Genomic DNA, 21,204 nt, shown 5'->3' on the forward strand with positions numbered 1-21,204 from the left:
TGGCAAATCTTTGAAATAAGAAGGAAATCCAAAACAACAGAAAGGTACAGGAAGAAAGAGTCTGGAAGCATGGGTAAAGATTTCTATCTTATTTAGGACCAATGACTCTTATTCAATAAACTCATCCAGCCATAGGTAGGAACAAGGCAGCAACATTGGCTGAATACATGACAATCACAACTCCATAGTATTCACATATCTAGATTAATCCCAGACAAAACACAATGTATTAGCTATCTCTGGATACCCTAAGCCAATAATTCAGTGTTGCACACTGGTGTTCTTAAACAAAATAGAAAAGGGAAAGAAAAACTAGACAAGAAAAGAGGAGGGGGAAGAAAAAGAAAAGCTGAATAGTTTAAATCCTTCAAAAATAAAATAATTAGACACTTGAGATTAGTTTGGCAGACCCAGCTTTTTAACCTAGCTGCTAAAATTATGCTAGAAAACTACAATATGGTTCTAATGAATTCACTGGAGACAGTTTGCATTTTAAAGAAAACATAAACTTTACCATCTGGATTAAGTTATGGCAGATTGTTGAGTATTTTTCTTCCTCCAGTCCCATGTATATGACTAGCAACATCATATTTGGCACAGCAGTAACCTGTGACAGGCTCCATGGCTCTTTTGAAAACCTGCTGGTACCTGCTTCAAAATTTTTTAATTGAATGGCAATCATCATGACAAATGACAAACAAGGAAAACCTCTTTCAGTAGTTTCCTTTCCTTCAGACAGCCAGTATTATTGCTCTTTCTTTTCATGATGTCATAACATATACTCAACAAGTACCATCTACAGACACCTAGGTCAGTTTATGAGGCCATTCGTGTCTAAAATTAGTGTTTTGCACACATGTGAACCAATACACACAAAATTAGCACCTGCTCATAAGATATGTTATTCATGAGCTCCTAGGAGAGCAAAATATGCCAAGTTCAGAATAACTTTTAATTTATCACTTTTTCTCCATTCCCAAGATAGATGGATGTTGCACTTTTTCTCCCTGATCACCTGAAAGGAAGAACAGACAAGCTATACTTGTTATAACAGGGTCAGCAAACAACAATGCAAAAATCAACAAATAAAAGTACACAGACAGCACATAAGAAATTCTGAACTAGGAGAAAGTGTTCAACAGCTACTGAAGTAGCCCAGTTCTACTGAAGTAGCCCAGTTCTCCATTCAGCACAATGTACTTGCTCTTCACAAAGCACAACAAAATTTTATACAACTGATACCCAGGTCAGGCTCATCTCTAAAACTTTTAAACTTTCTGTCCTGGAACTTGGAGATGAATTTTCCAGCTGCTAAACCTAAGAAGTTCACAACCATTTTCTTAAACAAAGATTGATGTTTCAAACACACTTAAATTAAAATTTGCAAGGATAACAAAAATAAATCCTGTTTGAAAGACAGGACATTGAGACTTGGAGTTTTTCTCAAAGAGGGAATCCCAGAGTGTATTAAAATACCTGACCCTCCAAAAGGTAGGCAGTAGCAAGAAGAATGTATTTACTATGTCTTGAGAACATAGAACATGTTGCCCCTGATTTCTGTTTTTAATGCAGTGAACCTTGAATCTCCTGGAGCAATTTGTTCACTTTCATGTGCAAGCCACATTATTCATTATGTTTTGTCTGATAGAGCAAATTTTACATTAGCACCATTATCCTCACATATTTTTTGTTCTATACTTATTACACTGGGAAAAGTGTTTCTGCATCACAGGAACTTGAACATACATTTGACAACTAGCAAACATAATCTGTACATCTCAATGCCATTGTAGAGTACATGGTATCTAACCAGCCAAAAACACAATGGATTTTATAAAAGCTGAAGTTACAAAAAGCTGAATAAGGAGAAGAAAAGAAGGTCTCTTAAGATCTCCTCTGGTCCATCATATTGTGTCTTGGACACATGTGCATATCTGACAGCACCGACAGGAGTGCTGAGTACTCTTCTAGCTCTTCTCCATTAAGTATGCCCATGAAAAGACTGCTATCCTTTTGAATCTACACTTTCCATTATTATCACTAGCCAAGCTCATTCCAGTGTTCCAAGTTAACGTCAATGTTCCTGTAATTGCTGAAATTATACAAAGACCTTTTAGGACAACTTGAGCACAATAAGAGCTTTCTAGTGCTTTTGCAGTTCACCTGCAAAAAAGTCTGTCTTCATAAAGTCAATGCTGTGTGCAAGTCCGGTGTTTGAAGTTAAGGTAGATTCATCTCAGCTGCCGCATGGGAAAGAGTGATTTATAAACAGAAGTGTTTTAATATTTCTCAAGGATGGAAACCACAATGGCATTTTTAAGATAAAAATTCCTTCTTCATATAATGAAAGGGGAAAAAAACACAACATGATTTTACAGCCCACTCAAGACTGTGTCATAACCATGCAGCAGTTAAAATTACCATTTTCCCTGCTACTTAAGAGAAAGAATGGTCCACAAATCATTCTTCCCATCAAGCTATTTCTGCTGGACAGGAAAAGGCACATCTCTGGTCTGCACAGCAAATGGAAAAGAGGCAGCAGTTATTGTTCCAAAAGCATTTTGAAAAAATCCAAGCAAAAAATCCTCCCCAAAAAGCAGAGAAGCCATAATATGAATATCTAGGCACTGAAACATGTTGTCCAGAAAACATTTGTTATCTCTATTCTCAGAGTTAAACAAAATCCAACTGGACTTCAGACAGCCACTATTATTGCTCTTTCTTTTCATGAAGTCATAACATATACTCAGCAAAATATACTCATGCTTAAGACTTTCAAGTCTTAAGCAAATCAGCTTTCAAAAGGAGTTGGCAGGAGGTGAGAAGCCTTTAAGATAAACATCAGTATAGGGATTATGTTTCCTCCTTGGTTTTATTGAAGTAATGAATAGACACTAGGGAGCAAGAACAATATATGGAGATAGGGGCCTACACTAAATAAATTAGGTAGTTTCATGGGACAAATACAAGAGAATTGGCTGAAAATTAACTAGATTTTAGCAAAGACTGGCATAGATGTATAATAGAGGAGACCTACAGTGGCTGTGAAATGTGTCATCCTCCCCTTGGTGGAGCAAGTAGGTCTACAGAGAAAGGCTTTTTTCCAGTCAGTTGTTTGGTTTTGGTGGTTTTGTTGTGGTTTTTCCCAACAGATTTACCACTGGATGCTTGAATTGGTAGTTATGAGATGACCTCCCTCCACCCACAGCAGGAAATCAAGCACATATTGATTGCACAAAATGACATTCATTGCAAAGCTAGCAGAAATGACAAAAAAGCTCTGTCTGCCAGTACAAGCAGATACTACCCACTGTGGCCTCCTAAGATGCCAACATCCAGCAGATTGAGATTTAAAACCTTTTTTAACTAGTTTCATGTAAAGAGGTTAGTCCTAATTTACCCATTCATACAGAATAGTCCAGCAACCCAACCCAACACACTCACCACACAGATTCCTCAGGACTGGATATTTTCCTTATGTGCAGCCCCAAGACAAACAAACATCAAGGATAAAAAAAAAGTTACAGATGTTAGAGAGGTCCTTCAAATCTCCATTAGAGACACTGGAAAAAGGAAATGCTTCCTTTTAAAAGCTCAAAACTGAAGCAGAAAATAAATCAGTGAAAGTAAGATCAAATTAAAGCTGTTCTTCTAGAAGGGAAAAGTTGATTGCTGTGGAATACTCACACAATTGCTCAGAGCTGAAGTTGCTCTTATTGTTTAATTTCTGTTTTCTTTCATTTTGCTTTTGTAATATGAATTTCTTCACATTGGCATAGCAGCAAACTACCTCCCAAGGAGCTGGACAGACAGTCAAATAGCTAGCAATGTTTTCCTTTTGATTGAACGTCTTGCTCGAGGCACATTTTCAGGCTTTGGATGAAAGCATGGGAAATTGCTATTATAAGTCTTTGACTTTTAAAAGCAATGTAGTGGGGAAGACACTGTTATAGTACATATTGTGAAACATTTCAAAGCAACGTGGCAGAACACTATTCTGTCACTATACATGAGCATAACAAGTCATATAAATATAAAACCCACTTCCATGGATTTCTAAGGTACCAGACCTAGCAATGCTACAATGATTTTGAACCATACCTGTGGTTTTCTGTATTATTCATCAGATTTCAAAAAATTAAAGAGCAAAGAATTTTCACTAATATTATGAACAGATAATTTTTTTTAATTCTTGGAGGTAAATGCCATACAATGTTCAGCAGTTAGTGACATGGGCCTGTATTACATCAAAACAGGAGATTGTAATGTCATACTACAGTTATGTCATGCTTAAAAAGGCAGAGCCTTCATCTAGAAAAATACCTGATCTGTTTCTTGCTGCATATATTCAGGTTTCAAAGTCTCCAGCTTGACTGATCAAGAGTTTATAATCAACACACTTGTGTTTTCAGTCTTTTCTGGATACTGTGCTCCTGAACAAGAAGGTGAAATTCCTTACAAGTAAGGTGCTTTCCTGGGAACAGAGAAGACCCCTGATGGTACTTACATAAAGCTTGTTTTCATTAGAACAATTGCAACTAAGCTGTCTCAAACAAGAATACTGAAATCTCTGCCAAAAGCACATTATACTTTAACCCATTGGTAGCCATTCCCTGGTTGGATAAGACCATTTCTCAGGAACATATCAAACACACAGATAAACATTTGCTTGGTTATTTACTCTTCCACTGCCTTCTTTACTGAGGGTATTAATAAAAACTCAGAACAACCAATAGTGTGTTCCAGCTTTGCTGTATTTTGTTCAACACAACTGTAATATTCCACCCAAATATCTTCAATCAAGTAACGTCTTGGCTTACCTTTTTGATGCTGCATCTTCAATGCTGCTCAAGTGTGCTATTTCTAATGTATCTCCACTTCTTCTGTAAATGGAAGTCTTCCCTGCTGGCAGAAAAACAATGTTCTTTTCCAATCCAATCCAATCCACAGTTACCTTCTTTTCCAATACACAAGCCCCAGATATAATCCTTTGCCCTGGCTGAAAAAAGGCAGCAGAGCCAGAGTATGCAATTCCTTCCCCTCAGGTGCTTCAAATCAACTGCACAGCAGTTTGCTGCACAGAGGTGAGGGAGATGAGAAGTTCACTATTAAATTAGTGGACACCCCCTAAGAGGAAGTGGCCATGACCAGCTGAAGACTTGTGTCACCCCACAAACCCCTTCACTCCTGGTTTTTTTCTTCACTTGTTCCTGGATTGTCTTGGACAAGCTCAGACCCCCAAAAATACTTGATGATGAGGTTGTAAATTATTTATTTAGAAATTTTGGGGCCTATCCTCATCGACATGAGATTTATGCACAGTCTTTTGATCCCAATTTCCCCATTGCTGACACTCTCCTCATTTCAATTTCTCCCAGCAATCCTTCTAGCAGTCCTCAAACATTAGTCCCTTTCCTGCCCCTCCCTATCCCTCAGCTTCTTGCCCAGCATTCCAGCCCCAGTCCTATCTCTAGCAGCAAAATGGAGCCCAAACTACAGCTACCACCCTGTGTGCATGCTGTTGCTTACATTTCTCCATGCCCAGCTTTACGAGGGGTCCACCAGAATGTGGCACCTCTGCTCCTCCAAACCTCTCCTAGCCCTGTCTTGGAGGCCGCTGGTCTCTCCCAGCTAATGGTCCAGTTGGTTCAAAAGGGAGGCTTTGCTCTTCATTCCCTCCACCATATTTCAACCTACCCCAACACCATCCCCGCATGAAAAGCCTTTGGAAGGGCTGTAGTTATGCAATATGCTTTCTTAGTGCCTTTTTACAGCAGAAAATTGAATCTTTGATAGAATATAAAACAAAAATGTTGGGAGAGTTCATAGAAATAAAAGCTTTTTTGCTAAACAGACCAAGCAACTTTGGGGTTTTTTTCACAGTCAGATTCTTCAGAGAAAATTATTTCTTCAGAGAAAATTATTTCTTCAGAGAAAATTCTTCTTTGGTTTACTCTCAGCTAGAGTATCAGAAAGATATGGTGCAGGAGAAAGGATATTATCAGAATTCAGGAATACTCAGATACAATCTTTTATAAAAATTAAACACCCAGTAAATGCCATTGAAGAACTTGAAAAAAGCTGTGAATTGTTTCAATAACCATCAATATGATGCCAGGTACAATGAATTGTTGAAAAAAAAAATAGGTAAAAATTTTTTCCTGGGGCTAGAAAAAATGACACTAGCAAAAAAATAAATGTTCACCAGCTGCAGTAAATCAGGACAATTTCATGGTTCTGCACCTGGAATATTGGAAATTTGAACAGAAATGGTTAAGAAAAAACTACATTTTCCTAGTCTGGCAAGTGAGAGGCATTACCCAGAAAGGTGCAATTAAAAAATAAAATCAGACTGATTAAAGAACTCATATTTTGTTTTTCTGATGTGCTCTTGGCTGTAATAATGCATTATGAAAAACATGCTCTGACCAAAGTAAGACTGACCAGAACTTAGACTGACAACAAACTGTCTTTGAACTAACTACAGGAAAAGAAAGCAAGCACAGTTTAGTGTGCTGTCTTTTGCTGGAGCTCATCAGCTCTTACAGGATAAAGGGTGCTATTTATTGCATATCTTTTCCAGTCATTAAATGTTGGCCAAGAACTGATTTGTCAGGAGCTGTTTCTTTCCCCCTGCCAGTCCTCTTTTAAACTAACCAACTATCCAGAGCAGCTTTTTGTGTACTCCAAAATCCTCACAGCACAGTCTGAATTTTGGTTCTTTCCATGGGAAAGCAAGAGCTTGCAGCTTTGAATTATGGAAAGAAGGCTTCTGCCTTTCATACAAAATGATTAGTTACCTCCTTGCTCTGTGTAGAATAACAGGCTTGGCCTCAGAGTACGCATGCAGGTACAGTGCACATAGTGCCATCAGCCAGAAGAAATGAAATTCTGAATACTGTATCACTCAATTTAGTTTGTCTGTTGTTACAAGAGAAGGCAAATTCAGTGATTAGACAGGGAAGATTTCCTGTGTCCTCTAAATGTCCATTCAATATATGTATTGAACTGTACAAAAAACTCGGTTTGTTACTGAATGGCAAGGTTTATTTTGAGAATGCAATTAATATGTAATACCTTGGAAAATGAACCGCTATTGTACAGAATAAAGGCTCAAGCACCACAGCTCTTCTGTTCCTGTATTTGTGTTTTACACGAAAAGACACACAGCACTAAACTGCATAACTTCCATAAAAGGTGCTATAACTAATTTAGAAAATTAACACCTCAACGAATTAGCATTTCAGACTGATATGTGTGCATTCATGATCATAAGAATTCAAAACAGCAGTCCAGAGAGCCCCACAATATGAAGTTCTCCTGATCCCCTTTAGTCATGCTTTGAACTATGTGCAATACCTTTTTTGCCCTACTGCCTCTGCCCCAGCTCCATAAGGCAGGCCACTAATTTTCTCTAATCAGGAGTGTGAGTGTTCATAAGCCCTGCTAGCTCATTTACAACAGTGGACACTAATACAACAGGAAATGAACCTATTGGTTTCACTAAGATCCCTGGGCAGCTGCCAGTTACTAAGGGATCTCGTCCGAGTTTGAAAACAGCAATGCTCTTGGATTGCAAAATTAGTTTTCCCTGCTGCTGCTGCCCTCCTCATATTCACTTCTGATCAATAAACCATTCTGATTCACAACCACATCTTTCTCAGGAGGCTTTGAATCAACTAAGTACAATCGCAGGCTCAAAGAAAATACTGACATTTATTTTTATGTTTTAAAAAAACCTAACTCTATATACCCCCTCTCTCAGAATTCGCAGAAAAGTTAAGTCTTTTATTGAAAGGCCCTAGAAAACTGAGGTCAAGTACAAAATTAGAAAGGTAGCTGTAGTAGAAATGACAGAGGATGAAACTCATTGTATATCACACAAAGAACACATGGGAATCGGTTTAAACATGGCAGAAGTGAGCTTCCTAGCAGCAAGGAGTTTAATGCTAAAATCTGTGATATGTAGTGTGTATCTCCTGACGTTTTACAGTTCACAGTTAAAGAACAACTCAGTTCCTTTTCATTGTAACTGCTCCAAAATCAAATGCATAATACATATATACAAATACAATTAAATAGCCAAAAAGTTGTTCCTAGTCTGATCAAGACTTGACTGAGCAGAGGTACCTAATATTTTTTTTGCAATTAGCTCCATAAATTACCTTTCAGCTTTGTCACTCAACCTTTGAAGTTCATATATACTAACATAATTTAAATACATAATGGATTTTTTGCCCATCTGTACAATGAAACTTTTGTATAGCATTCCAAAATGTCCTCTCCCATCTCCCAATGAGAATGAGCTTGGGGGCAAAACCTGCTGCTCATGCTTAAGCTTCCTGGAACAGGCTGACTACAAGCATAGCTAGGATAATAATTCCTTCCCTCCTTCAACCACACATAATACAGTCTTTATTCAGCAAAGTCGTTTCACGCCATGCCAAAGGTCAGCTTTTGCTGTATTAATAGCTGCTCTGGGAGGATCAGTGTTGTGCTATCCTACATTTTTTCCCGGGTCTGGAGATGCAATTTCCTACAATCTGCAGGCAATTTCCCACCAATTTTCTTGGGGAGCTAATAGGCTGTGACAGGAGATGGAGCTAGCTAGCAGCAGGAGGCTTCAGAAAAGACAAATTGCATCTCTGCCACCTAACTGGGCAATCTAGAAAGACAGAGTTTATAGCTTTGTAGTGTTATTGGGCCCCATGCTAACAGTAAATCGTTCAAGCTGCTATCTGAATTTCATATTCTTTTCCTTCTGAATTGTTACCACCACATATCACTTTGTTGCACATTTTCTACAAATGACAGTTAGACATAGATCATGTGTGATTTCTATTTTAAATGCCTTTTAACTAGACAAGCCCTGCTAAATGATATCCACATCAGAAACAGAAATATACAGTGTCTCTATCAAACAGCAATATTTTGATTATTTTCATACTTGCTAAGGTTCAAAGCAGACACCTATGGAAAGGGATTAATTTTAAAGCTAAATTCAAATGAAACAGATGGAACAAACTATGGGAACATTAAAACTGAACACACTGTGGTAAGAAAGTCACATTGATATATAGTACAAAATGAAATCAATAAAGAAACTCCAAATATAACTGGTAATTTCTCCCTCTACTCTAGCAGGTTTTGAAACCTAAAAAGTTAAACTGAATGGTCAAATCAGTTAAAAATCATCCATGCAACCATTTACCTTTCAGATTTAAAATTAGTAAGACTAGTAAAGCTCTAAGAAAGTATTATTATCATATCCACTTTGATAGAAATGAAACTGATTTAAAGCTGCTTACCTCACCTAAGATTACAAAAAAATTTAATAACTAAAGCAAATGGTTCAAAGGCACATTGCACTAGCAACTATTGCAAGTGGTATCTGTCACTTCCCCTTTCTGTTATAGCTAACCCAGGGGATAAATACTGTAAACACATTCTATTCCAGAACCCTGTATATCTGTATGTTTACTTCAAAATATAGAAGAACAAATTTCTGAAGGCATGGAGGTTATCAAAAACAATTAACAATAGTAATGAAATTACTGTAATTAGCAAAATTTCCAAGGTTAATATTTTTTCCCTTCCCACATGCCCAAGAATAAATTAGGTTGAGTCAAAAACAATCCCATCTAAATTATTGCTGTCCACTGGGAGACAAAATTAGTACTGAGATGTATAAAATTTTACTATAATTCAACCCTAAGGATTTTTTTAATTACTTAAGTAATGAAAAAAATGTAAAATTACATTGAACAAAGTGTTGAAATATTCTAACATGCATTTTGAAACGCTCACATTTAAACCACTTCTCATTAATATCCCCATTTCATACTTGTGGTTTTTAATAAGTTACAGCTAGATAAAATAGTGAAGAACCAGGAAGAATTATAAATAGAATACCAAGCCAATAACTTGTACTCAACAAAGAAGAGTATCTACATAATATCTAGTATCTACAAATAAAAAAAGCTACGAGAACCATTCAAAATCCAGAAGTATTTCTTTTAACATATTCACTGGTAAAAATACAAGAGTATCAGGACTTGAAAATCTTGAATTTGACAAATGAAAGTCAGTGATTTAGCTATACAAGTCTATAAACTTCTTGAATTACACATTCAAAAATTCAATTATATAATATATTTGTGAATATTCACTCAACTGCTGTCAGAAATACATATCTCACATAATTAGCAATCAGAAAGACAGAAAAATTAGAAGCATTATGCATATATAACTTATTAAAATATCTCTAGAGAGCTACTGTATGTCCAGGAGGAAACACAAAGGAGCACGGTAGTAAACTGATTTCTGTATGAAAAAGGAAACTTATTCCAGTAAGTAAATTTAATGTGGCCACAAAAGCTGAATCACTCCAGAGTTTTGTTGCATGCATGGCATGCTAAGCAAAAACCAGACTGACATTAAGAACATTTACATACTTAACAGCAGTGTTTGGCTGATTCATCAACAATTAGAAAACACTTTGAATTTGTAAAGCCATCAGACTGTATATTTATTTGAATTCTATTTTTAAAAAATCTTGTCCAACTGCAAAAAAACTCCAATAGCTGACTATTCTTTAAGAATAAAGGGCATCTTCATTGGTCTGCAAAACTTTATGCTACAGCAAACCACAAAATAAGAGTTATTAACTTATCATAATTGCTGACAGGTTTTAAAGTAAGGGGGTAATCCACTGTGGATCACTGAAGGAAGTGTGACAAAGACTGTGAAATGAGCAGATGGATTTTATTTTAAACAAATTAGGCTCACTACCAGGAAAGTAACAAGGAATTTCTCAGTTTCCAGCTGCTGTGGGTTAACTTTCATTTATGACCCCTTCATTCTGCTTGTTAACTTCTTTAAATTGCCATTAAAATCAGTGCTCAAAGGAAAAACAGCATTTATTGTTTGCAGTTACAGGCTATCATCTCCATTTTCTATGTTAATGACAGAGTATACAAAAGGGATAATGATAACAGTATGTTTGATTGCTTAGTCTCCAGACTATGTTATCTTCACCTCAAACTCATACCTGGCAGAAAACAGGGTTTGGAAACAGGGTTTGAGAGATACCTTTGTGCTGTGAACATAGCAAAGACAATCCTTGCCAAGGTGTACACAATAGAATTGTTGAGTTCCTTGCAGCATCTCTTCTATGAATCAACATAACCTTACAAAATATGGGCAAAATCACATGTGAAATTATAGGACAGGAAAAAATCTCATAATTTTATGTTTTACCTCAGAAGCCACAACAGAATTTTTTCCAGGAAGAGTCAACTAAGCCAAACAGGGAATTCCATAAACAGTAGAAGTATGAGCATAGAAAAATGCAGCTATCTTGTATCTCAGTGCTTGCTTTAGTAATGGAAATCATTACAGTGGACACTGCCCAATATCATTATGCAGCTATCCACTAAAATATTCAATCAGATTTTCATGTATAATTAACAGGCAACTAAATTCTTACTAATGCATAGTGGAGCATAGAGCCAGAAAGAACATGGACTGCTGTTCAGCTTCTCAGAGTGAACTGTGAGACCCAGACTGAAGAGATATGGGAGGAAAAACCCCAAACAACCCAAACCCCACAAAAAACCCTGCTCAGGTTTGAAAATGATAACTAACATTTTGTCCCCACAACAGACATATTGTGGTATTCAGTTTTCTGAGCCGCATTTTTAGCCTCAAGGAAATAGAAATCCAGCTCTCTGAAGCATTAATGTATCATAGAAGCAGTAGGTTCTTTGCATCTTCAACAACATTCTGCCCTTTGAAGACTATTATTCATTCTTCTGATTTTCCTTCATTTTTCTTGTTGTATTCAACTCATACTTTTTAAAGTAATGTCAGAATAAAAAAGAAATAAATCAACAGAAAATTGTGAAAAACCACCAACCAAACAAAAAAAACCCTCAAGCCTACCCCATGTGCTCAAAATATGTTCAAAACACACTTTTTGCTATTTTAGAAAATGTTTCAGTGAATGTTTGAGCTCTCCAATATAGCTGAGCAGAAATGCTGGGTAAATTTCTCAAAAATGTCAGTAAGATAGACCCATAGGGCAGATTTTTTACACACCCAGTTGTTACATATCTGGTTTTCCTAGCAAAATCTACCACACGGCACTAAGCACTTAAGCTGCAGTGGGACATTTGGAAGCATGTTGCTGAAAATGGGATTATCAAATGCTTGGAAGCAGATCTTGAGCTACAGAAATAAAAGGTAATGGTAAATGTTGAGAACTGGCTGTGAGTTAAGTCTCTTTCCTCTTAGGATGAGATGACTAGATGTTCATGGATATCAAAAAAATGTCCACTTCCAGTTCAAACACACAACTCAAATGTCCTTGAAGAAATATGCAGAAATACTTTAACAACTTTATAGAGAAAAGAAGTCAGTGAACTGACTGAAATATCATTCTAGGTGAATTGTGCAAGTGCATATTAGATTACACCTAAAATGTATGTGCTTCTATGTTTTCATTTTCCCCTGTCCTGCCATGTGACTAGGTGTCCAAGGTGGCTAATGGTGTCCTGGTTTGTGTCAGCAATAGCGTGGCAGGACTAGGGCCAGGATTTTCCCTGTCCCTTTCACTGGAAAGGCTGCACTTCAAATCCTGTGTTCTGCTTTAGGCCACTCACGACAAGGACATTGAGGTGTTCAGAGAAGGGCAAACAAGGTGGTGAGGAGTCTGGAACACAAGTCTTTTAAGGAGTGAGGGAGCTCGGATTGTTTAGACAGGAGAAAAGGCTCAGGGGAGACTTCATCACTCTACAACTCCCTGAAATGAGATTGTAGCAAATTGGGTGTCACTTGGCCCCTCCTCTCAGCCACAGGAAAATTGGACACAGCTTCAAGCTGAGCCACAGGAGGTTCAGGCTGGACCTCAGGAAGAATTTTCACATGGATAAAGTTGTCAAGCATTGCAGCAGGCTGCCCAGGGAGGTGGTAGTCACCCATCCCACAGGTGTTCAAGAAATTACTGGAAGCAGCACATAATGCTCTGGTTTAGTTTACATGTAATGTTCAGTCAAAGGTTGGACTAGATGATCTTGGAGAGCTTTTCTAACTGAAGTGATTCTGTCCATGAATTTCCTGCCATGAACTCTCCTGCATTCTGGTGTTTGTCAAGTTCAACTCTCAGTTCCTTCACCTTCCCCACCCCATTATGTAATGAAGCATGTCTGTCTGGCAGGACAGAATGAATTGGCTGAAGTCTTACATAGACCTACATTCTCAGATTCTTTCTGTGTACTTGTGGTACAGGAAAAAGCCAAACTCTGCTGCCTCTTCAAAGAGACAGCAGAGTTGGAGTCAGTCCAGATTATCCAGTAAAGTGATTTAAGGGGTAAACACTTTATCAGTAGTGTGAAATTGCAAGTCTGTACTCCTCCGTAGCCCAAAAACTTCAAAATCCACCTTTCTTAATTAACAGAATGGTGGAATTTCCCCATCAACTCAAAATTGCACCAATATAATAAAAAATATGAAAGACTATTCTAACTAGACTACATAATCCCATGGGCTCCTAAGTGGGCCAGTCATTCCACAAAACTACAAACAAACAAAAAACCCTATCAGGAATTAAACATCAAATCAAAAAATCAGTTTGTCAATCTGAGTTAATGCTACTTGAGTAATTTAGAAGCTTCTGAAATTCTACTTGTATCACCAATGCAAAAATATGACGCAAAAATTATGGTCAATCATTCATACATAGAAGTATGTATAAGACTAGATGACAGATGCTACATTGATGTTTATATTAAAAAATAACACTTGTTATAACAGTCTGTGAAAATGCTGTTCATTTAGTGCTCTCTCCTCCCTTTAAAGGAACAAAAGCCTTTGAAATGGCAAAAGAGTTATAAAGAACTAATGTAGATGAAAATTGTCGTTCAGATACCAGTGGCTTGTGGGCTAACATGGGGAATTATCATTGCTTGGAATTATAATTAAAAAGAAAGTCTGACACACTGACAAATACATTGTGTGGAATGATATCATGACTTTCTGCACAATCGATTTATGAAGGGTTATAACAAGTGCACATATACAAAATATACATATTAAAGCTGACAAAGGATTTTGTTCAGTTGAATTGGTATTAACACAAATCCCCTCTTCAACACTTATTTTTTGCACTGACATCCAAATGTCTTTTGTAAGGACTCCCTGCTTCTATCCAGAACTAGCATTTACCAGAGTGGCATTCAGACATCTCTGAATCCTGAAGGCCACCCAGCACACAAAGACTATTCCAAAAACAGGCTAATCTCAGGAGTCTTTTAAGATTGTATTTAAGTTGATCCCCCACAAAAAAAAAAAAAAAATTATCTATACAATAGTTACTGGTGCACCTCTCTTTCCCATACAGTTTTTCCCAGTGCCTTTTCTGTTACTGATGATCTTGGTTAGTCTGTTTCTTCATTCAATAAGCAATTATTTCCACCCACTATTTTACACAGGGCTACAAGAACTCACAGAAGTTTTAAGCTTCATCAGTTTTACATCTTTTAGGTAATTGTGTAGACAGATATGCTAGGAGTTCAGCAAATCTATCTTTTCACTTAAAAATACATCATAGTTTACTGTCTGACAAATGAAAAGACTCACAATTTTATAAACATTAAGTGAAATCTAAAACAACAAATGGAGAGAATTACTCATCCACAAGTATGAATGATGCATCCAGAAGCTTTCAGATGTATCCACTAATTTTCTGAAGCAAGGCTTAAAAATATGATGGGGGAAAAAAAGGAATTAACTTCATAATTACAATCAAGAAATATATGGTACAATTATAATTAAATTCATTCACATAAATTTCTGATTCCATAACTGCTCTGACATACTGTACATTCTAGATGCCAAGAAAGCATGGTATTTTATGATTTTCCTGAAACTATGATTTTGAACCTCCTGATTGACAAGTGTGATCTTACTAGCAAGCCCTATGTCACAACATATAGCATACCAATTACACTGGTGGGGTTTTTTTTAAATTGATGTAGATGTGTAAGATTACTTGCAATCTTGGTTCCTCTGATATGGACTTCAGAGAACAGCAAAAGGATACCTATAACGTAAAAGCCAAGGTGACAGTAGTTTGGCAAAAATCCAAAAGGTCCTAAAGCAGATTTGTCAGTGCTGCTAAAGCCAATGATCACTGCCAGAGCCAGAAGTTCAGAGAAATTTCAATATGAAAAGTGTAAAAATCAAGTAATCTTGTTAGTACTCTTGTTTTAAAACTTTCCCTTTTAAAAACGGCATAGCACTTCCCAGTATTTCAGGGTAGCAAATATAGTTAATTCTTTGGAAAGCCTGATGATTCTGCTTTTTGCCCCATTATGTCTTAAAGCAACATGACCAGCATCTAAACTAGACTGTCATTTTCATAGTTACAAATTAACAACTAAGCAATCAACAAAGAGATGTATGGATATAATGTTAATTTTAAATGTCTAGGAGACCATATTATCCTGAATGGGTAGTATTCTGAATGGAATGTTAATATATTAAGGCTATTACAGTTCTAGATGATATAATTTGACTTCAGTAGAATGGTCATGTAAATTGAAAAGAAAGCATGTGTCTCTTCAGACTAGAAACTTAGGTAAAATTTGCCCCCAGATGAAAAATTCCAATCAATGCATCTGCCAGTCAAGCTTGTTTCTTCCTAGTTACATGTCTTTGAATGAGCAGGGACATAGGCCATCATCAAATGCTAGCAAAATTAGAAAGCAGCTCTTCTTCTGTCAGTTTGTGTAATCTAAATTAATTGTTCAGATATATCTTTCTGTTCATCTGTACTCCCCATTAGCAACAGAAATTATAACCAAATTACAGAATGTAGGAAATGTATGGCTCTCACCAGTGCAACAGCAAAGTTTGTTGTCTAGCACACAATGGTAGAACACATTAGACTGAAAAAATAAATAAAGTGAACACATTCTCTCCTCATCCATTGTTCTTGAGTACACCAAGAAAACTTGAAGATGCATAGCTTTGGTAACTGGCTGCTTATCATGGCTCTTCACAGATGTCACACAGTGATGCAACAATGGAAAGGACTCAAACATTGCTCAGCATGAATACAGTCTACAGGCCTGCATAACATGGGACACTCAGGAAAATTAATTCTTATTAATTTGCAGAGTGGATTAGTTAAAAATCAAAATATTCCTTTGTCAATATTCTCACAAGAAATTAAGAAGCAAGTTTAACTTAGTTTAGGTTAATTCACTTAACTTGCAACCCTGCAAGTCATTTAACATCTTTAAGCAATCCCCTGTAAACTCACACTTTTGGTAATTTAGTTAAATTTACCTGAGTATCTAAGTATAGACAAGACTTTAAAAAGGAAATGGTCATTAACTACCACTTCTCTGCAAAACATGAAGGATGAAACTTATCTAATCACAGACATCCTCATATAACAAATAAAGGCTCTGATGTACTTGGTTGAAATGTAGTCTCACATGAATTCTGTTCAGCTGGGGGAAAAAAAGGACAGGGAAGTCACCTCCTCTTCTAGAGAAATGACCAAATGAGTTATGATGAGGCACATATTACTGTATCTGCCAAAGAACATATACATGGGACATCAGAATAAACTTAAACTGCACAGCTTCATGAAATGTTCAATTTTTATATTTACACTATAATTAGTACAAAACTGCCTTTAAGTTTTCCGTAGAACAAGACAATATCTACTGGACTTGATACCCTAGTATGTCAAATCAGCTACTCTGAAGTATGATAAAGGAATCTAAGAATAGTTATAAAGAATAAGACACCATTTTCAAACTATACATAGTGTTTGCTTTTGCTTCTAAAAAGGTACTTATATCCCCAAAAGGTTTTTAATTTTAAATAAGCAGGGCAAACAGGGAGGGGGCAAGGGGGAAGACTGGTTGTTGGTACTAAAGCCTTTACTGTAGTAAACTAAATATATTTACAATTTATACAAATGTTTGACCTTCAACAAAAATACAAAAACATATCACAAGATGCAAAACCAGGAAACAAGTTCATCTGAGACACTGCTGCTCTACCCAGGACAGAATGCAACTTGAACTGCAAGAACAGAAAGGTATTTATCCCCCATATTCAGGCAATGAGAAAAATTTGCATGAGGTCACAAAAAGAAAAAAATAAAAGGCTCCAACATTCTTCAGTAGACTTGGCTTTTAAAAATTATGTCAAAAACCTAGGCTACATTTGTCCATCTTGCATCTGTGTTCCGTCTGGTCCACGTAGCCAACTCTTAGTTGGTGGATGTTGCCTTCTATTTTGAAAAATTGGAGTAGTTTCATGGCAATGTCTGGAACCTCAATACTTTTGTTCCTTTCAAAAATTCAAAACCTTTCTACTTCTACAAACAATTTTGGCCCAGTTCAACCGCTAAAAGAATATCCCCATCATATTTTTCAGTAGATAACTTCATAGACTGTAGCTTTTTTGTCTCCAGAGCCAGTGACTATGTACTTATCATCCACAGAGATGTCACAGCTAAGCACTGATGAAGATTCTTTGGACTAGAAGAAAAATAGAAATATATTACAACATTAAAAAGAAGTCTTTTTACCCTCATTTCATCATCTCATTTTAGGTAGATGAGATATGTGAAGATATCTGAATCCACTCCTGGAACTCTGCATGGTTTTTTGGTTGTTTTTGTTTTTTTTCATTAAAAGCAACATCATCCTCACCTGGAAGATACTGGCTCCATAAGGAGTTCTCCATGCATTAAGAAGGTTATCTTTCCCAGTACTCACAAACCATTTACCTAGAATATAAATCAGAAAGATTACAGAAACATGAAAGAAACATCTGACAAATTTTGGGTTTTCAATTCACATCAAGGAAATTTTTACCTAATTATCCTTACAAAAGCTCTTACTACAAATCAACACAGTACTTTTGCTTACAATCAATGTGGATGCTCAGCACATTTGCAAGGTGTTACATACTATGAAATACCTAAACTTCAAACAGAAATAGCTTTTTACACATGAATCAATACTCACAGCAGCCTCTAGACAAACAGAAGGCTGTTTGTAGATACGTGCATTTGAATTCGTAAAGCAGAGATATTTATGCATTACTTAAGAAACTGAGATGTAATAACTAATGACTATGAAATAACTAATCAGTAAAACATGAATTAAGAGCCCTGACCTCCAGGTCTACGTTCAGGGCAACTTACCACAGTAAGCAAACTTGAGTGACAGTACACAGCTCTCATGAAGGTGCAGTTGATACTTGTCTGGCTTATTTACATGTAATACTTCGACATTGCTGCTCTCCATTCCCACAGCTAGCCATTCACCAGTAGGACAATAACCAAGGGAAAATATCTGCAAATTATACCATATTTACACCTTTTAATTTTTTTCCTATATATATTTTTTCTGCAGTTAAAATTGTTTGGGAAAGGGGGAGAGAGCAAAAGAGATAAGGGCAAATTCACACAGTTCAATAGCAAAACTGCAGTTCAAAATCTGAGTAACTCAATAACCCCTGTTTTTGCATATTAAATTAGACAAATAGGAAAGTGGTGTTAGGCTATAATTTTCTTCTGTAAAAGAAGAAAAAAAAAGCTTCAAAATATTGTGTTGGGAGCAGCCAAAAAGAAACAGAGGGAACAGTCTGCCAGTTCTACTGGGCTCAGTCTTACCTTTGATCCTAAGGGTTTCCTTCCCACCCCACATATTGCCACAAGCTGTAGGAAAATCCAGTTACCTGTGATGTGAAGTCATGCTGTTGTAGCTGTCTCCCTTCCCTCAAGTCCCAGGATCTGACAGTGTTATCCAAACCTCCTGTCCAGAGCTTGGTACCATCATTAGAAATGTCAATACAGCTGGCTCCATCTGTGTGGCCCTGGAATTGCCTGATAAAACAAACCAGATTGAATAATGATTTCCTGCCAGAGCTCAAGGTAAACACTGTTGTGGTGTTAGTTTTGGACTCTGTACATGTGTCATCTGTTCTGTGTCTGATGATGAGCAAGAATCAGCCCCTCCCTCTCACTGAGCATTAAATACCAGTATTAAAAAAACATTTTCCAGGTGCTGGAGAAATGATCTGCACCATGGCTAGCTGTATAAAGTCAAATATTTCCTATCAGGTTTTGAAAAAAGAAAACAAAACAACAAAACCCCCAAAAACTCAAGCCCACTTGTGAGAATATTAAAGCGCAGTAAAAACAGTTAAAACCACTAAGGATAACTCAGATAAAATCGAAGCAGTCAGAGAATAAAACCTCCAATTTCAGAAAGCAGCTTCTGTATTTTTCTTTGGCTGCAAGTCAAGAAGATAAATAACAAGGAGATATACTAATAGAAAGGGATCCAGATAGAGATCCACATTGTGACTCAGCAATGCTTGTGTTTAACTAAGTTGCATTCTCTGTGGCAGGAGATTAGGAAAATCTAAATGGAGCAGTTTGTTTTATAACCTTCTCATTAGCAACTCTCAACTTTCAGCAACCAGAAGGTCATCTCAAGTTTTTTCGTAATCCTTTGGCAAAAGCATTCTGAAGCTCCTGCATTTTTCATCAGCAATTAGCTTTAGCAAAGTCCTATGCCTCCGTGTAAAAGGTGGAGGGTGGGTGGGGAAAAGACAACTAGCTTGGGAAGGAAGGGTATGAATCACCAAGAGCTGCCACAGAAAGGTCACACGGCATGTTTTGTTTAGTAACTCTGGTCACAAAATTCCATGTACTATCAATGAGCAAGATCAGTGCACAAGTGGTGGGAACACATACCACAAACATTTAAAAAGCAGGACATTCACAGATGTGTATAGATGTTGCAGAGTGTGCCTTTAAAGGGACTAAGCATGCACATGACAAAGTGAAAACTAACTAAACTATCTAACTAAAATTGTATTTACTGACCTAAAGTTCAACAGAAAGTAAAATTTGCATGCACATTAACATGACTCTCTCCATGTAATTTTCAGCTAATTATGTGTATACAGGAAGTTTAACTGAAACACAGCAGACTAAGCATATTCTTTAGTTTTTGTGTTTTGGCCTTTCCAAAATCACTCTTCTCAAAATATTTTAAGCCATCACTGCATTGGTAAGCCTAAACTAAATTTATCTTATAGTTAGCACCTCTGCTTTCCTGAAGAACTGAGGGGATCCACCCTTTCAACAACTTCTGTAAGATTAATTTTACTACTTCCCATCGCTGAATAAGAATTGAAAATACTTTTTTACTTAACAAGACTTAAGACAAAAGAAAAGAACAAACCTCAAAGCATTCCCTAAAAGGCATGTTTAGTCCATACCAGTAACAAACCAGACCAGCAAGAACATCACTTGTAGAAAGCTGCAGACCAATTCCCAATAACAGAGACCTGCAGGAGCTTTTACATTGATTACAGCAGGTTATGGACAAGCCCTGAAAGCGCATATTCCAAGACTAGGCTGAAGCTACTAAAACTAGTTTCTGCCTGACTTGGGTGTAAACCTTTCCTCTGAATAAGAGACACCATTTACTTTGCTGTTATAAACCCTATTCAGGGAGAGAAATATTAATGTAGCTGTCCAAAGAGTAACTTCTATTAAAATTTTTTTGTAAACAACAACTTACCTGACCAGTGTCTGATTGTGCAGATCCCACACTGCAATGTTCCCATCACTGCAGCAGGAAAAGCACACCTTGGAGTCAGGGCTGATAGCCAGAGCATAGCAGGCAGGTGCTGAGGATGTCAGCTCTGCTTTTATACGAGGAGTTGGAGCTGCCAGGTCCCATATGGATAATGTGCTGGCTTCCCCGCCAACTATGAGGGTGCATCCATCAGGCAGCAATTTACAGGACCGGATGTAGTTATCTCTGTTCTGTACAACACAAATCACCTCAGTTATATGCCTGCCAGTAATGACCACTAATGTAATTCTGACTGCATCGAAGTTTCAAGCAGTTTGGTACTTTTTCCATTACCAAAGTACTGAAGAGGTGCCAGCAGATCCTAAAAGGTTGGAAACACCTACTTCTCATCACTAATTACAAACTGCAGCTGCAGAAATTAAAACTGCAGACTCCTGTAGCCACAGTCTACTCTGTTTCAAACGTGACAAATGGCAAGTTTTCTATCTCATTACACAAAAAACAGAGCCAAAGTAAGCTTGCTTTTCTGCAAATGTACTCCATCAGTGAAGGTCACCAA

The 21,204-nt window shown here is 37.0% G+C and overlaps 1 protein-coding gene across 7 annotated transcripts in view; it reads right to left on the reverse strand.

Annotated features, from left to right (window-relative positions):
* Window positions 1–7,025: 7,025 nt before the first annotated feature.
* LOC110478036 (TLE family member 1, transcriptional corepressor) overlaps window positions 7,026–21,204 on the reverse strand; it is a 79,062-nt gene continuing 64,883 nt past the window's right edge. For 4 of the 7 annotated variants that reach the window (XM_021544351.3, XM_021544346.3, XM_021544350.3 and 1 more), the window contains exons 16-19: window positions 20,628–20,875; window positions 18,769–18,916; window positions 18,233–18,383; window positions 17,608–17,812 (exon numbers count right to left, since the gene is read on the reverse strand). In XM_021544351.3, coding sequence (XP_021400026.1) covers window positions 17,622–17,812; window positions 18,233–18,383; window positions 18,769–18,916; window positions 20,628–20,875 — 738 coding nt within the window. In that variant the 3' untranslated portion in view covers window positions 17,608–17,621. Of the gene's footprint in view, window positions 17,562–17,607; window positions 17,813–18,232; window positions 18,384–18,768; window positions 18,917–20,627; window positions 20,876–21,204 lie in introns of those variants that run through there. The other 3 variants (XM_021544353.3, XM_021544347.3, XM_021544352.3) reach the window with 1 other exon arrangement.

Source organism: Lonchura striata, chromosome Z, assembly GCF_046129695.1.
Source record: "Lonchura striata isolate bLonStr1 chromosome Z, bLonStr1.mat, whole genome shotgun sequence".
Lineage (NCBI taxonomy): Eukaryota > Metazoa > Chordata > Aves > Passeriformes > Estrildidae > Lonchura > Lonchura striata.